The 14517-nt window shown below is 40.6% G+C and overlaps 1 protein-coding gene across 1 annotated transcript; it reads left to right on the top strand.

Annotated features, from left to right (window-relative positions):
• The first annotated feature begins 3825 nt into the window (after positions 1-3825).
• PPP1R15A (protein phosphatase 1 regulatory subunit 15A) lies at positions 3826-14037 on the top strand. The gene is made up of 3 exons (XM_014067935.2): positions 3826-4053; positions 7619-9098; positions 12875-14037. Exons 1-3 carry the CDS (start codon positions 4016-4018, stop codon positions 13088-13090), a joined length of 1734 nt encoding a protein of 577 aa, XP_013923410.2. The 5' UTR covers positions 3826-4015; the 3' UTR covers positions 13091-14037.
• The last annotated feature ends 480 nt before the right edge of the window (positions 14038-14517 follow it).

The raw sequence follows: 14517 nt of genomic DNA, 5'->3' as shown, positions 1-14517 counted from the left end.
AAGGAATGTACCATAAGGTGGCAGAAACATTAAACACAAGTATTATTCATTTTATAAACCTTTGTTGAAAACTCTGCTTGATAAAAATGTGTTAGACATTAGGAATTCCTATTCAGATTAATTTACATGTAATGCAAATAATCATACATCCTACTTAAGAATAGACTAAATTTGACTAATTTGTACTAATGCAAATTAAGATAACAGTTATCATACCTGTACATCAGTAGTGCGTTGCAGGCGGATCCTGCCCAGAGCACCGGGTACCGTTCCGGTACGGTGCTCCGGAGGGCCCACCTGCCCGCCCGAGCTCCTTACCTGTGCTTTAAGCTTTTTGTGCTTCTGCACATGTGCATGGCACGTATGGCACCTGCGCAACACTCTACTGAGCAGCTGGAGAGTCGTGAAGGCTTGTGGAAGCGTCATTTGATGCTGCAATGCATATGCGCACTGCGCAGGGGTGCACGCGTACCACGCGCACCACACGCATGCATGTGGGTGATTCTGGGGCTGTTCCAACCATACTAGTTGGAACGGAATCTGAAACTCACCACTGCTGTACATGTATCTGATCATGTACGTACTAGTAATAATACAGCTAGGGTTAGAATTTTCTATCCCTTTCCCCTACTTGGGCTACTTAATTGTACATTAATTTTCAATCATCAGCAAAAAAAAAACACTTTTAATTTCACTCCTTAAGTTTGGAAGGGAAGTGTTGGTTTAAAAAATTATACAAGGCAAAATCTCTAATAAATCAGAGCAGTGGTAGGTTTCAAATTTTTTTAGAACCTCTTCTGTAGGTGTGGCCTGCTTTGTGGGAGTGGCTTGCTAGCCATGTGACCAGGTGGGAGTGGCTTGCCAGCCATATGACCAGGTGAGAGTGGCTTGCCAGCCATGTGACTGGGTGGGCATGGCCAACTTGTAAAATGTGGTGAAACTCACTTAACAACGCTCTTGCTTAACAACCAAAATGTTGGCTCAGAAACTCTGGCATTTGAAGCACGCACGTCTTAAAGATGTCAAATTACAAGACCCTTGCACCCCTAACCCTTAGGAAAAAAAACCCCAGGGGTGTTCAAACTTGACAGCTTTAAGACTTGTGGACTTCAACTCCCAAAATTCCTCTTCTCACTCTTCATCTTGATGATGTGCGGACGGGTGGGGGGAGGGAGCTGGAACTGGTTCTAAACTGCACTGTAGATTTGTGGAACCTCTTCTATAGAGAAGGTTAGAATTGGCAAGAACCCACCCCTGAGTCAGAGACTATAGAAACAGAGAAAAAACAAAAATATTTTTGGTAGCTTTCCAGTTTTTATCTTTTGACTTTTTTTGGTATTCCATGTGTTATTTATTTTTCTTCTTTTTCCCTTATGATGAAATTGTCATCTGTCTGAAACCTGGGTGTCCATTCCAACTTTTTGGCTTCTCTGGGCCGCACTGAGTATAGAGGAATTGTCTTGGATCGCATGTAAAATATATAGTATAGTTAAGGCATATAAATCACAATTTGGTGCTACATGCAGCCTGTGGGTGGTGGGTGTGACATGCCTAGCCTAGCTAGTCTTTTGGGATTCGATAAAATAATGACTGTAGTCAGAGTCTATTATGCAAGAAAACCATATGAACTCCTGGTGTCCTTTCCTTGTTGCACTTTATTACAACATGCAAATTAGTGTGTGTGTGTGTTTATGAGTGTGTTTGTTTATGCATAATACATCCATGGCAACTTTAAGATGTGTGGACTTCAACTCCCAGAATTCCTTAGCTAGCCATGTTAAAAATTCACACATATTAAAGTTGCCATGGTGGCACAGTATGTATAAAACATTATCTCTCCGCTCCAAAATACCACCTGTCTTGCTTACCAAATGGGAAAGGATTTTGAAAACAAAGTTTTAAAAAGTTTTTTTTCTTTACTTCACTTCCAACTATTCTATTCTTCCTGTAGATTTATTTGTGTGCATTTGAACAGGATTAAGGTGGGTTTTTTTTTGTCTCATGTAAAATATCTGTGACCGTATCAAAGGTAGAAAAACTGAGTTGTAGCCTTTTCTATTTGTAGCTCTAGTTATTTCCCCACTGACTTTGCTTTAAAAAAAGGTAGCAAAAGGTGATGATATGATCCCGGGACACTGCAACCATCATAAATATGAGTCAGTTGCCAAGTATCTGAATTTTGATCCTGTGATGTTACAATGGCCATGTAAAAAAATGGCCATGTCCCTTTTTTCAGTGCCGTTGTAGTTTTGAAGGGTTACTAAATGAACTTTTGCAAGTCGAGGACTCCCTATCCAGTAGCAGCTAGAGTGAGTTGTTGAAAAAAAGGCGGGGCAAAATGTTGGTAAATAAATCTATACATGGATGATGAAATAAGCTTTGTATTTTTCAGACCCCAAACTCCTTGTTAGCTGCAGCTCTTTCCTCTGCAAACAAGGCATCCAATTCTATTTGAATCATCATCATCATCATCATCATCATCATCATCATCATCATCATCATCATCATCAGACTAGAGCTGGAAGGGGCTTTGGAGGTCTTCTAGTCCAACCCCTTACTCAAGCAGGAGACCATTTCAGACAGATGTCTGTCCAATCTTTTCTTAACAACCTCCAGAGATGAAATACCCACAACTTCTGAAGGCAAGCTTTTCCATTGGTTGATAGTTCTCACTGTTGGGAAGTTTCTCTTTAATTCCAGGTTGCTTCTCTCCTTGATTAGTTCCCATCCATTGTTTCTTGTCTTGCCTTCTGGTGCTTTGTAAAATAAATTGAACCCCCTCTTATTTGTGGTAAACTCTCAAATACTGGAACACTGGTATTGTCCCGTCCCCCCCCCCCTAGTCCTCCTTTGGCTAGAGTAGATTGGCCATATCCAAGAGCCAAGGTGGCGCAGTGGTTAAATGCAGCACTGCAGGCTACTGCTAGATCAGCAGGTCAGCGGTTCAAATCTCACCGGCTCAAGGTTGACTCAGCCTTCCATCCTTCCGAGGTGGGTAAAATGAGGACCCAGATTGTTGGGGGCAATATGCTGACTCTCTGTAAACCGCTTAGAGAGGCCTGAAAGGCCTATGAAGCGGTATATAAGTCTACTGCTATATCCAATTCGTGCAAACATTCTTCATAGGATTTTGTCTCAAGGCCTTTAATCATCTTAGTTGTTTCTCCTTTGCATTTTTTCCAAAGTCTCAACAATATTGACCCAAAGGTGTTTTTTCAAGCAGCAACTGGACTTTCTTGCCGTTTTTTTTAAAGACGTTTCACTCCTCATCCAAGAAGCTGTCTTCAAAGAAAAACCACAGACTCCAGTTGCCTCTTGAAAAAGCATCTTTGGGACAACCATGACCTGGATGACTGAGAATCTCCCTAGAGCAGGGATCACCAACCTTTTGGACCTCAGGGACCACTAAATTCGTAATTTTAAATCCCGTGGGCCACTAGTAAAAAGATAAATCGCATTTAGTGCAATATAAAAAATGCAAATAATTTTTCTGAGGACCACCAAAAATTTTCTCGCGCACCACCAGTGGTCCGTGGATCACCAGTGAGTGTCCTCTGCCCTACAGTCTGTCAACATTATTCAAGGATGTTTTTTTTTTTTAAAGTGAGTTTTTCCAAATAATGTTTTTTAAACTCCAGAAGCGAAAATTGAAAGTATTGGGTAAGTTTCCATTTCCGCCCACCCCCACACAGGCCGTCGGCAACCGAAAATTCCCCTGACGTCACCACATCCTTCGCGCGCCCCTCCCCTTCTAGAGTCCTCACGTCCCTCTCCCTCTGCGGCTCTGGCCACGCCCCGTACCTTCAACGTCACAATGCGATGACGTCTTTCCATTGCGGAACGAGTTTATATAAAGCGCCTGCGGGTTTCGCTTTGCCATCAAACATTCCGTTCTAAATCTACACAGGAAAAGCAAAGGTCATTCTCGATAGGGCGAAATGGTTCGTGCCGAGAAGAGCTGCTGTTTTGCAAAGCCTACCGTCCGGCCGCTTATTCGCGTTTATCCCGCGGTTACATGTTGGAGCGAGTTAATTACTGGCTAAAAATCCACAGGTAAGAGGGTTAAAAGAACCATTAGACTTTTCTTCCCCCCGGGGCGGGGTTGGGTGGGGAGATCCCAAAATGCTGCCCCCCCCAATGTATTGGGGCTCTTGGGTGTCCTGGACCCCTTGGTCTATTGTGGGGTTCGATCTCCTGCTTATTCCCCGCAAAAATGCGGGTTTCCAAGCTGATTCCCTGCCTCCACACCCCGTGTGTTCTGTTTCTCGCGTGCTTTAGGCACTTCCCGAAGGCAACGCCTGTTTTCAGAAAAGTTCTGGTTTTCCCGAACTCGGGCCAGGTGTCCCGGCTTGGCATTATGATAGCCCTGCCACCTCCGCCCTCTGGGTTGCCTTCCCAGGCATCCACCCAAGCGATCCGCCCTTTTTAATTGTTGGTAATCTTCCCTCTCGCTTCGTGCGGTTCTCAGAACTGTTTCTCCTCCGTTGGCACAAGCGTGGTGGGTCTCCTTCCCTCGATCCTGGATCCCCCATCTAAAGCCTAGATTGTTCTTGGCTTTTGCCTCTCTCCCCCACTCCCCCCCCCCCCCAAGGTGCTGTCCTTTTTGCTCTGGTCCTTCAAAATATCATTGCTATGCCACTCTCTAATTTTCATGCAAGGTGAATTATTCAAGTCTTGGTCTGTGGTTCTCCAAAGTGTAGGATGGCTTATCCAACCTGGTGTCTTCTAGAAGGGTTAGTTGAGATTCCTCATCCAAAGAATATTCCAAGATGTGTTGTGTTGTTGTTTTTGCTGTAGAATAGGGACTTTTATCGACACTCTTTTGAGTCTCTTTCTCCCTTTCCTCCCCTTTCTTTGCCCCCCAAAGTAATCAGCCTCCTCTTCCTGACTCAGCTTCCAATTTTACCAGCCCCCTCCCCCCCTCCTTCCAGTGCTACTGCTTGTTATCCATCAAATGCTTCTTAGGAAACTCATTGGATCCTCCTTACTTTCCTCTTTCAGAAAGAACCAGATATCCTCAGCAAAAGCCACTTTGCAATTCTTGTCCCTCTTTCCATAACATTCCTCTACATTCCATTAGGATCTTCTCCTAGAGGATCCAAGCTCTTTGCACTGATAACTTCTGATCATTCAAATCCACCATCAAAAAGAATTTCAGTCCACAATCATTTGCAAACCTTTCTGCTCCTTTGTAATGACTGTCGCTTCTCAAACATTGATGATTCCCTTTGTGAATATAGTCCCCTCCTCCCCCCACTTCCAGATCTAACCTGTTGTGGGTCAGAAGGGTTGTCTCTCCTCCTCTCTCCTGGCAGCTGCACACTCAGCATCCGAACTCTGTGTGTGTGTATGTATGTGCGCGCGCGGTTCCCCCCTTTCTTCCGGACTGGGGTGTTGCCAGCGTTCCAGGGGCACTTGCTTCAACTTGTCTGGGGCGCGCCCTGAATTCAGCCTACACACCTCAACTGGTGAAACCTTCCTTAAGAAAGCTGGGAGGTGAACTGCCCTACAGGTAGGGGGCAGAAGGAATTGTGCTGGAATTTGGGAGAAAGGCACCTAAGAATGTGGTCTTCCAGCCTCTTTCTCTTTCCCCGTGCCTCCACTTGCCAGCTCTTGTTTCTCAAAGCTTATTTTGAATTTGGCCTTTTGTTGAGAAAAGTGGATTAGCAAAGGAACAAGGATGCCCTGGAAGGGAATTTGTTCCACTTTGATTTTCTAAAGAATGCTGGAGTTGTGGTTTTCCAAATGCCAGAACCTGTTCCCTTTCAGGCTTCACTGGAAGTTTTTAAGAAGAGATTGGACAACCATTTGTCTGAAATGGTATAGGCCAACTCTTTCCTGAGTTGGTCTAGAACAGAGATCTTCAAACTTGGCAACTTTAAGACTTGTGGACTTCAACTCCCAGAATTCTCCAACCAGCTCTGAATTCTGGGAGTTGAAGTCCACAAGTCTTAAATTTGCAAAGTTTGGGGACCCCTGGACTGTAAGATCTCCAAGGTCTCATCCAACTCTGTTATTCTGGCTTTGAGGTTCAGCATTTGAATCTGATACCAGGAACATGACTTAGTATAAAGCAAGCATTAAATGCTCTTGTTTTCCCTCTGAAAAAAATAAAAATATTCTTGCAGACTTTGCAGTAAAAGAATATCATGCATTTTTAGTCATATTAAAAATTTGTGCCAGAATGCCAGTTATTTTTCTGGACCAAATTAAAAGGTTTTAATCAGAATAGTGTAAGAAAGTTGGTGGGAAATTATGGTTTTTCAGATGTTGTTGAATAGCAATGCCCAGAAATCTCAGATGTAGCTGAAGGGTGTTAGGAGTTATGGACCAGAATATCTAGAATGAAATATAGTCCTCATCTCATGATCACAATTGGGACTGGAATTCCTGTCGTAAGTGAAATCAAATCCGATTTTATGATAGTTTTTACAACTGTTGTTAAGTGAGTCATGCTGGAGATTGGCAAAAAAAAGTCACAAATTGCAATCACCAAGTCACAGGCTGCTGCAACAGGTTGTAAATGTGACTTGGTAGCTAAGGTCCATAATTGCAGTCACATGACCACAGGGGTGGTGACAGTCATTAGTGTGAGAACAGATCATGAATCACTTTTGCCAAGCCTATATTAAAAGAATGGTTATAAGGTGAGGATTACCCGTGACTTGATTTTCAATCACAGCATGACCCCTTCACTAGGTTCTCATAAAACGATCATCCTTAGAAAATATGTCAAAACATATTTTTAACAAACTGGTCTATTACATTATTACTTATGTTAATTGATATTTCCATGTTTTCATTATTTTTATTTTGTTATTGTTTCCTGCATAAAAAGAAAAACTACTATAATAAAATGTTTGTTTGGTAGATTTGTGTGTGTGTGTGTGTGTGTGTTTATATGTGTGTTTATGTATGCACAATACAACCATAGCAACTTTTAAGATATGTGGACTTCAACTCCCACAATTCCTCAGCCAGCCATGCTTAAAATCCACACATCTTAAAGTTGTCATGGTTTCCTGCATAAAAATAAAACGAAGACTACTATAGTAAAGTATTTGGTAGAACTATATGTGAGTAGTGTAGTTTAGTCCTAAATAGGTATATTGTTAAAAATAGCAGATGATGGGAAAGAGATCTGTATGAGACAAAGGACAGTGCTAGACTTGATGTTCTCTCTCTTCTCCCTCTCCCTCTCTCCCTCTCTCTCTCTCTCTCCCTCCCTCCCTCCCTCCCTCCTTCCCTTTACACACACACACACACATATCCCTGTGGTCAAATGATCAAAATTTGGGTGCTTGGCAACTGGCATGTATTTATGATAGTCATGCTATCCTGGGGTCACGTGATCACTCCAACAAGCAAAATCAGTGTTGAAAGTCATATTCGTTTCACAGCCATATAATTGACTTAACAACTGCAGCGATTCACTTAACTGTGACCAAAAAAAGGTAAAATGGGGCACAATTCACTTACCTGTCTTGTTCAGCAATAGAAATTTGGGGTTCATTATAGTTATAAGTCAAAGGACCTGTAGTTTGTTATAGTCCAACAATCTTGAGTTTCAACTTACATGTTCTTACTCTAAATTCCAACACCGATTGCTTCTTTTCAGATTTAAAATGCCTCCGTGTATCATGGACAGCCAGTTCACCTCACCCTTTGAACCCCAAAATATTCTCCTCAACAGTTGCTATCCCTTTGGCTCTGGGATGACAAAAAATCCACCTCTTGAACCAGTCAGTTACACACCTGCTGGCACATTTTCAGTTCTTCGACATATGTTCAAGCTCACTATGGTCTGGTTGCGAAGATTTTTATATTTTTGGCAGCCTTTCTCTACAAACCTGATGAAGACTGTGTTGAGGGGCATTGCTAGAAGAGCATTGCCCATCTTAGAGAAGATAAAGAAGGCCAGAGAACTTAAAAGAAATAAAAACAACATTGAGATGATGATGGAGAAAGACAGCTGTCAAGAACGTTGTTTTCTGAAGAGTCATACAAACCATCTTTCGGAGAGAAATTTGCTTTTAGACTGTTTTGGAGAAGACATTGAACAAGTTTTGATCGACTCAAGCAGCATTCCAGTAAATAACATGCATTTGGAAGAGGAAGGGATTTCTGAGCTGTGTTTAATAAGTCCTACGATAGTATTTGATTTGAGAAATAATTGGCAAGATTCTTCAGGAAAGGACATGGAATGTGTGACTGTAAAAAGTTCTGAGCATGTCTCTCTTAAGTTGTTGGAAGAAGATACTTGCAATCCTGAAATCTTTATAAAAGAGTTGGACCTCTGTGGATGCTTAGAAAATACTTTGGACTGCTTAAATCCTAATGGACAATTAAATTTTAATAAGGGCCTTGATGAAATTTTGGAAACCACCTTCGTTCCCCAGGAACTGGAGAAGAACATGAAATCTAACCAGGATCCGCCAATAGGTGGAAAACAAAGCTTAATATGTTCACTTGGTTCTTCAAAGGATGAGAAAAAACCAGAAATGAAGCAAAAGAGTGGAAAGAATGAAGCTACGTGTAACATGGAATCGCCTACCAACCCCGGTAGCTTCCAGAGTTCTCTGGTACTTTCCTTATTCTATAGTCCACTAGAAGATGAAGAAGATGACAATGATGACAGTTCAGAAGACTGGTGGAGTGAGGATGAGATGGAAGACAGTAGTAAGACCCAAATTTGCTCTGATGGCAACAATTCAGGAGACCGAGAGAATTATCAGGATATAGAAGAGGAGGACTCTGTACAGAAGATTGTTTTTGAGAATCTCTGTGGAGCTCTATCCATGAACAGTGATCCCTTACATCCACTTTGCTTTTCCAAACCTATTCAGGCCCTTACAGACTTCACCATTGCTTCACTGAATGCCCCAAACCATCAAGAAACTGTCTCTTCTTATTGGACAAGAACCAGTTTTAAACTTGAAGAATCATGTCATCTCCCAAAGCAGTCATTGCCCAGAGAACATCAAAAAGTTGAAAGAAATCAGGAGACCTACCTATGCTGCCAACCAAGTCTCAGGAAAAGCACTTCTCCACTCCCTGCAGAAACAGTTTCACAGCAGGAAATCCAGGTGAAAAAGAAGGTGAGAGTCCTAAAATACTTATGTGTGCTCCATGAATGTGTTTGGAATGAGGATTTTCAAAATCCACCTTTGTTGTGTTTTTTTGTGGCTCCTTAATTAGGAACCATGAACACTTGTATTTCTGCTCTTGGCTGTGACTGATTGAAATTTAGACTTGCCCACATGATTATGTTTGAGAAAATGTTTGTGCTTTTTTAAACTATTTTCACCATGATGATGAAGAGTAGAGATGATACACAGTACTTTTGAGCTGTTGTTTTTGAAGCAGTACAGTAGTGGGCAAAGTTGCATCAGTTGAATTTCTTGCTGAGGTTGAAAGTGAGGATTTTAGCTCCATTTATTTATTCAGTTTGCTGACTGACTCTTTGTTACCTTGGGTGGTTTACAAAGTGTGAAAAATGAAACAATCAAACAACACAAAACAAAAAAAGAGTCAAAATAGCAAAAATAACTAAACCAGGTTGAAAACAAAGAATAAGAAGAAAAGGGGGCTTTCACCCCTAGTTGCCAAAGATATGGGTGAAAAGTCAATTTTTGGGGATCCATCGAAACACTAGTGGCCGGGGGGCAGGCACTTGGACCTTGGGAAGTACCTCCTTGTAGACAACTGTTATATGGAATCGAATAGAGAAGGCATGCTACTGGGGTCTCGATAGACAGCATTGTTCAACTGGAGAAACCTGGAGCACACCAAACCTGTCAGACTAGATTAGCCGGACAGATACTATAGGAGACAGACCCTCAATTAACCAGGTCCCAGGCTATATGGTCCATTTTGTTGGAAACTAGTCGATAACCCAGTATTGCCTGGGTATTTATTTGTAGGGGGGAAACGTCCAGACCAAATGTAATTTCTAAAGTTGGATTTTCCCCCTTAGCAGAGGGAGCCTCCTTGCGGAGTACTGTGAAACAGTTACCATGGCAACTCCACTGTGCTGCACAGTAGAAGCCATTTTACGACAGTACATTAGAAGCCATTTTAATACACAACAGGCTGTATCTTAACACACACCTTGAAGGGTTTTAGAGGTGTCTTACCCTCACAATATTTGTTTCCAGAAAGTAAGTCATCTGTGTCCCAAATTTGGTTGAAATTGCTTGAGGCGTTCCAGAGTTATACTGGAAAACACACACACACACACACACACACACACACACACACACACACACACACACACACACACACTCCTTGACTTATGAACACAACTGAGCCCAAAATTTCCATTACTAGATGAGACATTTGTTAAGAGAGGTTAGTCCCATTTTACGACTTTACTTGCCACATTTGCTAAGTGAATCACTGCAGCTGTTAAGTTAGTAACATGGTTGTTAAGCGAATCTGGCTTCCACATTGACTTTGCTTGTCAGAAGGTTGCAAAAGGGGATCATGTGACCTTGGGACACAGCAACAGTCACAAATCAGTTGCCAAGCATCTGAATTGTGATCACATGATTATGAGGATAATGCAACAGTCTTAAGTGTGAAAAACAGGCCATAAATCACTTTTTTCAGTGCTGTTGTAACTTTGAACAGTCACTAAATGAACTATTGTAAGTTGAGGACTACATGTATAATAGTCATTAAACTATTGTGTATTTTATCAGCCAGAGGCATACACATTAGAGCAGGGGTAGTCAACCTTTTTATACCTATCACCCACTTTTGTATCTCTGTTAGTAGTAAAATTTTCTAACCGCCCACCAGTTCCACAGTAATGGTGATTTTATGAAAACCTAATGAAAATGTTTTTAAATAATGGTATGAATTTTTTTTAAAAAGTCAATTAAATTTGAAAAAAGGAAAGTGCTTCAGTATTGGACAAAACCCCTACCACCCACCATGAAAGCTGGAACACCCACTAGTGGACAGTAGGGACCAGGTTGACTACCATTGCATTAGAGGAGAAGGTAGACTTTTATTGGAGAGGTGTTAGGATTAGACTGTTGGAGTATTCTCTTCAAAGAACATGTGGAAGAACAAAAGGCTGAATGCCTGAGGGAGCAAAGATGGTTTTATCGTTCACAAAATGCCCTTCCCATTCAGTAATTTCAGGGAATTCAGCTCCAATTGAGTTAGACCTCTGTGGAAAACCAAATAGGGGAACGATTCATGTGATGTGACATGATTAATTTAGTCACCAAATCAGTGCCTGAATTAGGAAGAAATAGAAGTCATGTTTCTTTTTAATTCTCCCTGACTATGAATCATACGTCTCTTCCAAAGGAAATAAATGATGTAAGATTAGGACATTTCCCAGTTGAGTAGACTCATTTCCCTGCCTCCCTTTAAGAGATTGCCTATTATAAATTAAAAATAAAGATTCCTGGCTTTGTTTTCTATTTCCTTTTTGCCTTACTATCACTTCTGCATAAATGTGCCAAGTCCACAGACAGATTCAAATTCTTATTTAACTACCCTAAATGCACAAACCTCTTTGGAAGAAGAGCGTGAAAAACTGCAAGTAAACAAGCCAGACAATTTTATTTGAACTTAGACTGGGCCTCTGTTTTAAAATAATTTTTGAAAGATGGGGATTGTGAATGGGAAATAAACTCTCTTTTATTAAGGCAAAAGTTAAAAAGACATTCAACCACCTGTATATACTGACATGCGAAGGATTAGCTTGAGTGTTGATCATGAATTATGATGATTATAACCCATGGGGATTCCTGGGTGTTAGAGGCCAGTGGCTACCTTTTAGCTGACCAGATTTTATGTGCCTCTTGTGAGAGTGAAATTATTTGATTTGCACTGCACCCAGAAGAAAAATGGGATGTAGCTCTAATCTCAGATTATAGTGGGGATAAAATGAAATTAAAAGGACTTTACCACTGAGAAGAAACAGTGTCAGAACTGTTGGGAAACCACCTAAAATGAATCAAATGAACAAATGTCTTGGTTTCCCCCCCCCCCCACTTCTCCTATAAAGCACCAGGGGGACATAGAAAATATTTTTTTCTTTCAGTTGTATCCTCATAACAGCCCTGTTAAATAGTTGGGGTGAGAAATAATTAGCCTAAAGTCACCTACTAAATTTGGCTGTTAAAAGTGGTTTGGAACTCGAGTTTCCACAGATCTCAGATCAACAACTACATACATAAGTATAAAGAACAAAATCTAATTTAAAGATGGAGGAAGGAGACGATTGAGCAAGGAATAACATTAAAGGAGGATCCTTTGATGGAGGACCCTGAATAGGTTTGCGAATTGGAGTGCCTAAGTGTATAACCAGTATTGTCAAATGGGAAGCTCTTGGCAGATAATAAATACGCCGTGTGAATATGGAGAGACACAGACACAAGCCCATCTGCTGGAGAATGAGAAGAAAACAGACAAGAAGAAATAAGAAGAAAAGAAGCAAGAAGCGAAGAAGGAAAAAAGGAAGAAACAATAGGACAAACATTGGTTTACATTTAAATTAGATTTACTCAGTTGGTGTGGTAATTAACGTGCTTGGCTAGAAAGAGATTGAGTTCTAGTTCCGCCTTAGGCATGAAAGCTGGCTGAATGATTTTGGGCCAATCACTCTCTAAGCCCAACTCACCTCGCTGGGTTATCATTGTGAAGAAAATAAGAGGAACTTTATGCTTTCTCAAGTATTCAAGTCCAATGAGACTTGAGTACTTATAAAGGTAATAAAGGCTAGATAAAAATCTAATAAATATGATAAGAGTGTGTCGTATAATATAATGTTAATTGTTTACTTGATTTAAAGCAACAAGCAGCCACCTAGAAGTATTGGCCTGATTAACTTACATCTTTCCTTCATTCTTAGGTCCGATTCTCCCCAGTGGTCACTGTCCACTCACTGGTAGTCTGGGACTACGCCTCTCGGGCTGCCCGTCGGGGCCCATGGGAGGAAATGGCTCGTGACCGCTGCCGCTTCCACCGAAAAATCACTCAAATGGCAGCCATCTTGGAGCCTTGCTTGGCAAAGGATCATCGGGACAAAGTTTGGAAGAGGATCCATGGGGTTTCCACATCTTGCTGACAACAATCCCACCAGTTCCAGTACCACCAGAAAAGAGGATTCCAGAATTAGGAATGGAAAGCCTCTTTCAGATTAAAACAAAAGTTGAGGATTCTGGGGGAATTCTGATCCTGGTTTTTTACTAAAAGAAGAAAGTTGATTTTGCTCTTCTGTTTAGTGTTTTAAAGTGTGGTGTGAACTAGAACCTCATTGTTCATAGGTTTGAAGCAATTTTTCAACTGATGATTTTGGGGATATAGATAGAGTCTGGCCCAAACTATTGTGGATGAGATAAAAACATGTTGACTATATGAAGGAGTAACATGAGTGAAAATATCAAGGCTTTTGTTTTCTGAATAAATATAATTCTAGGTTGTTACTACTACTACTATTACTGCTATTACTGCTATTGCTGCTGCTGCTACTACTACTACTACTACTACTACCTCCTCCTTTGTTTGAAAAGTCATGAAACATGGCTGTTTTAATGAATATATGTGAGAAATAATTGCTTTTAAATACAATATTAAGTTCTATACTGCAGTTCCATTTCACAGGCATTATTTGGGCTCCATTGTATGTGATCAGAATCTTTTGATTCCAAGTCAACCTTGCTTGTTCTGGAACTGGAATTTTGAGTTGGTCCCTCTGGATTTATCAGAGGGGCAATTTGAAGGTTATTGAGAAAAAAATGGTGCTAAACATATAGTTGAAAAGATCAACCAAGGCTGGCTCTGATTTCTTCACCTCTGTGGTCTGATTTCATGGCTAAACTTTTTCATATGCACCAATTAGAGGGCAAGAAATGGATCCAAAATTTGACAATTTACATTTTGTATATTGGAAGGAGTTGGTTTGCTTGTTTGAATATTTGCAAAATCTCTGCTAGATCATATACATTTTTAATTGAAGAAAAATGTTTTTGAAAGATTTCTATTAATTGATATTAAATTATTCCTTTGAAATCCCTGGTTATGTCAACTATATCATAATTGATTATTGAATTGTAATAAGTATAACTATTTTTTTAAAGAATGTATCTCTTAATTGTTTTTTTAATATTTGTAATAACATGGTGATTAAGAATATAAGAAAAGCTGTTTGACATCAAAGTAGATACCTAGTCAGGTCTATGTTATTTTCTCTACCATAGTTAATAAGAACAGTTTTGCAAAACCCACAAGCAGGATGTGAGCAGAAAATCCTGCTTATAGTCCCTACCACCTGTTGTAAACTATGTCACACATGAATAATTTATAGCTTTATTCTTCAGAAATCTAGTAGCTCAATCTTAAAGGCTTTCCCAGTTTTTCCATTCTATAAAAGATGTAATGGCCATTAAATTTTTTTTGTAGATTATCACATCAGCTAACAATTGGTGAGAGTGATGCCCTCCTAAGGATCTTGGCAGATGTGATTCTGCTAGGACAGTCAATGGAACCCTAAAT

The sequence above is a fragment of the Thamnophis sirtalis genome, unplaced genomic scaffold (genome assembly GCF_051295495.1).
Source record: "Thamnophis sirtalis isolate CommonGarterSnake01/CBP01778 unplaced genomic scaffold, rThaSir2_p1.2 scaffold_4, whole genome shotgun sequence".
NCBI classification, from domain to species: domain Eukaryota; kingdom Metazoa; phylum Chordata; class Lepidosauria; order Squamata; family Natricidae; genus Thamnophis; species Thamnophis sirtalis.
This window is presented reverse-complemented; position numbering and strand designations above follow the sequence as displayed.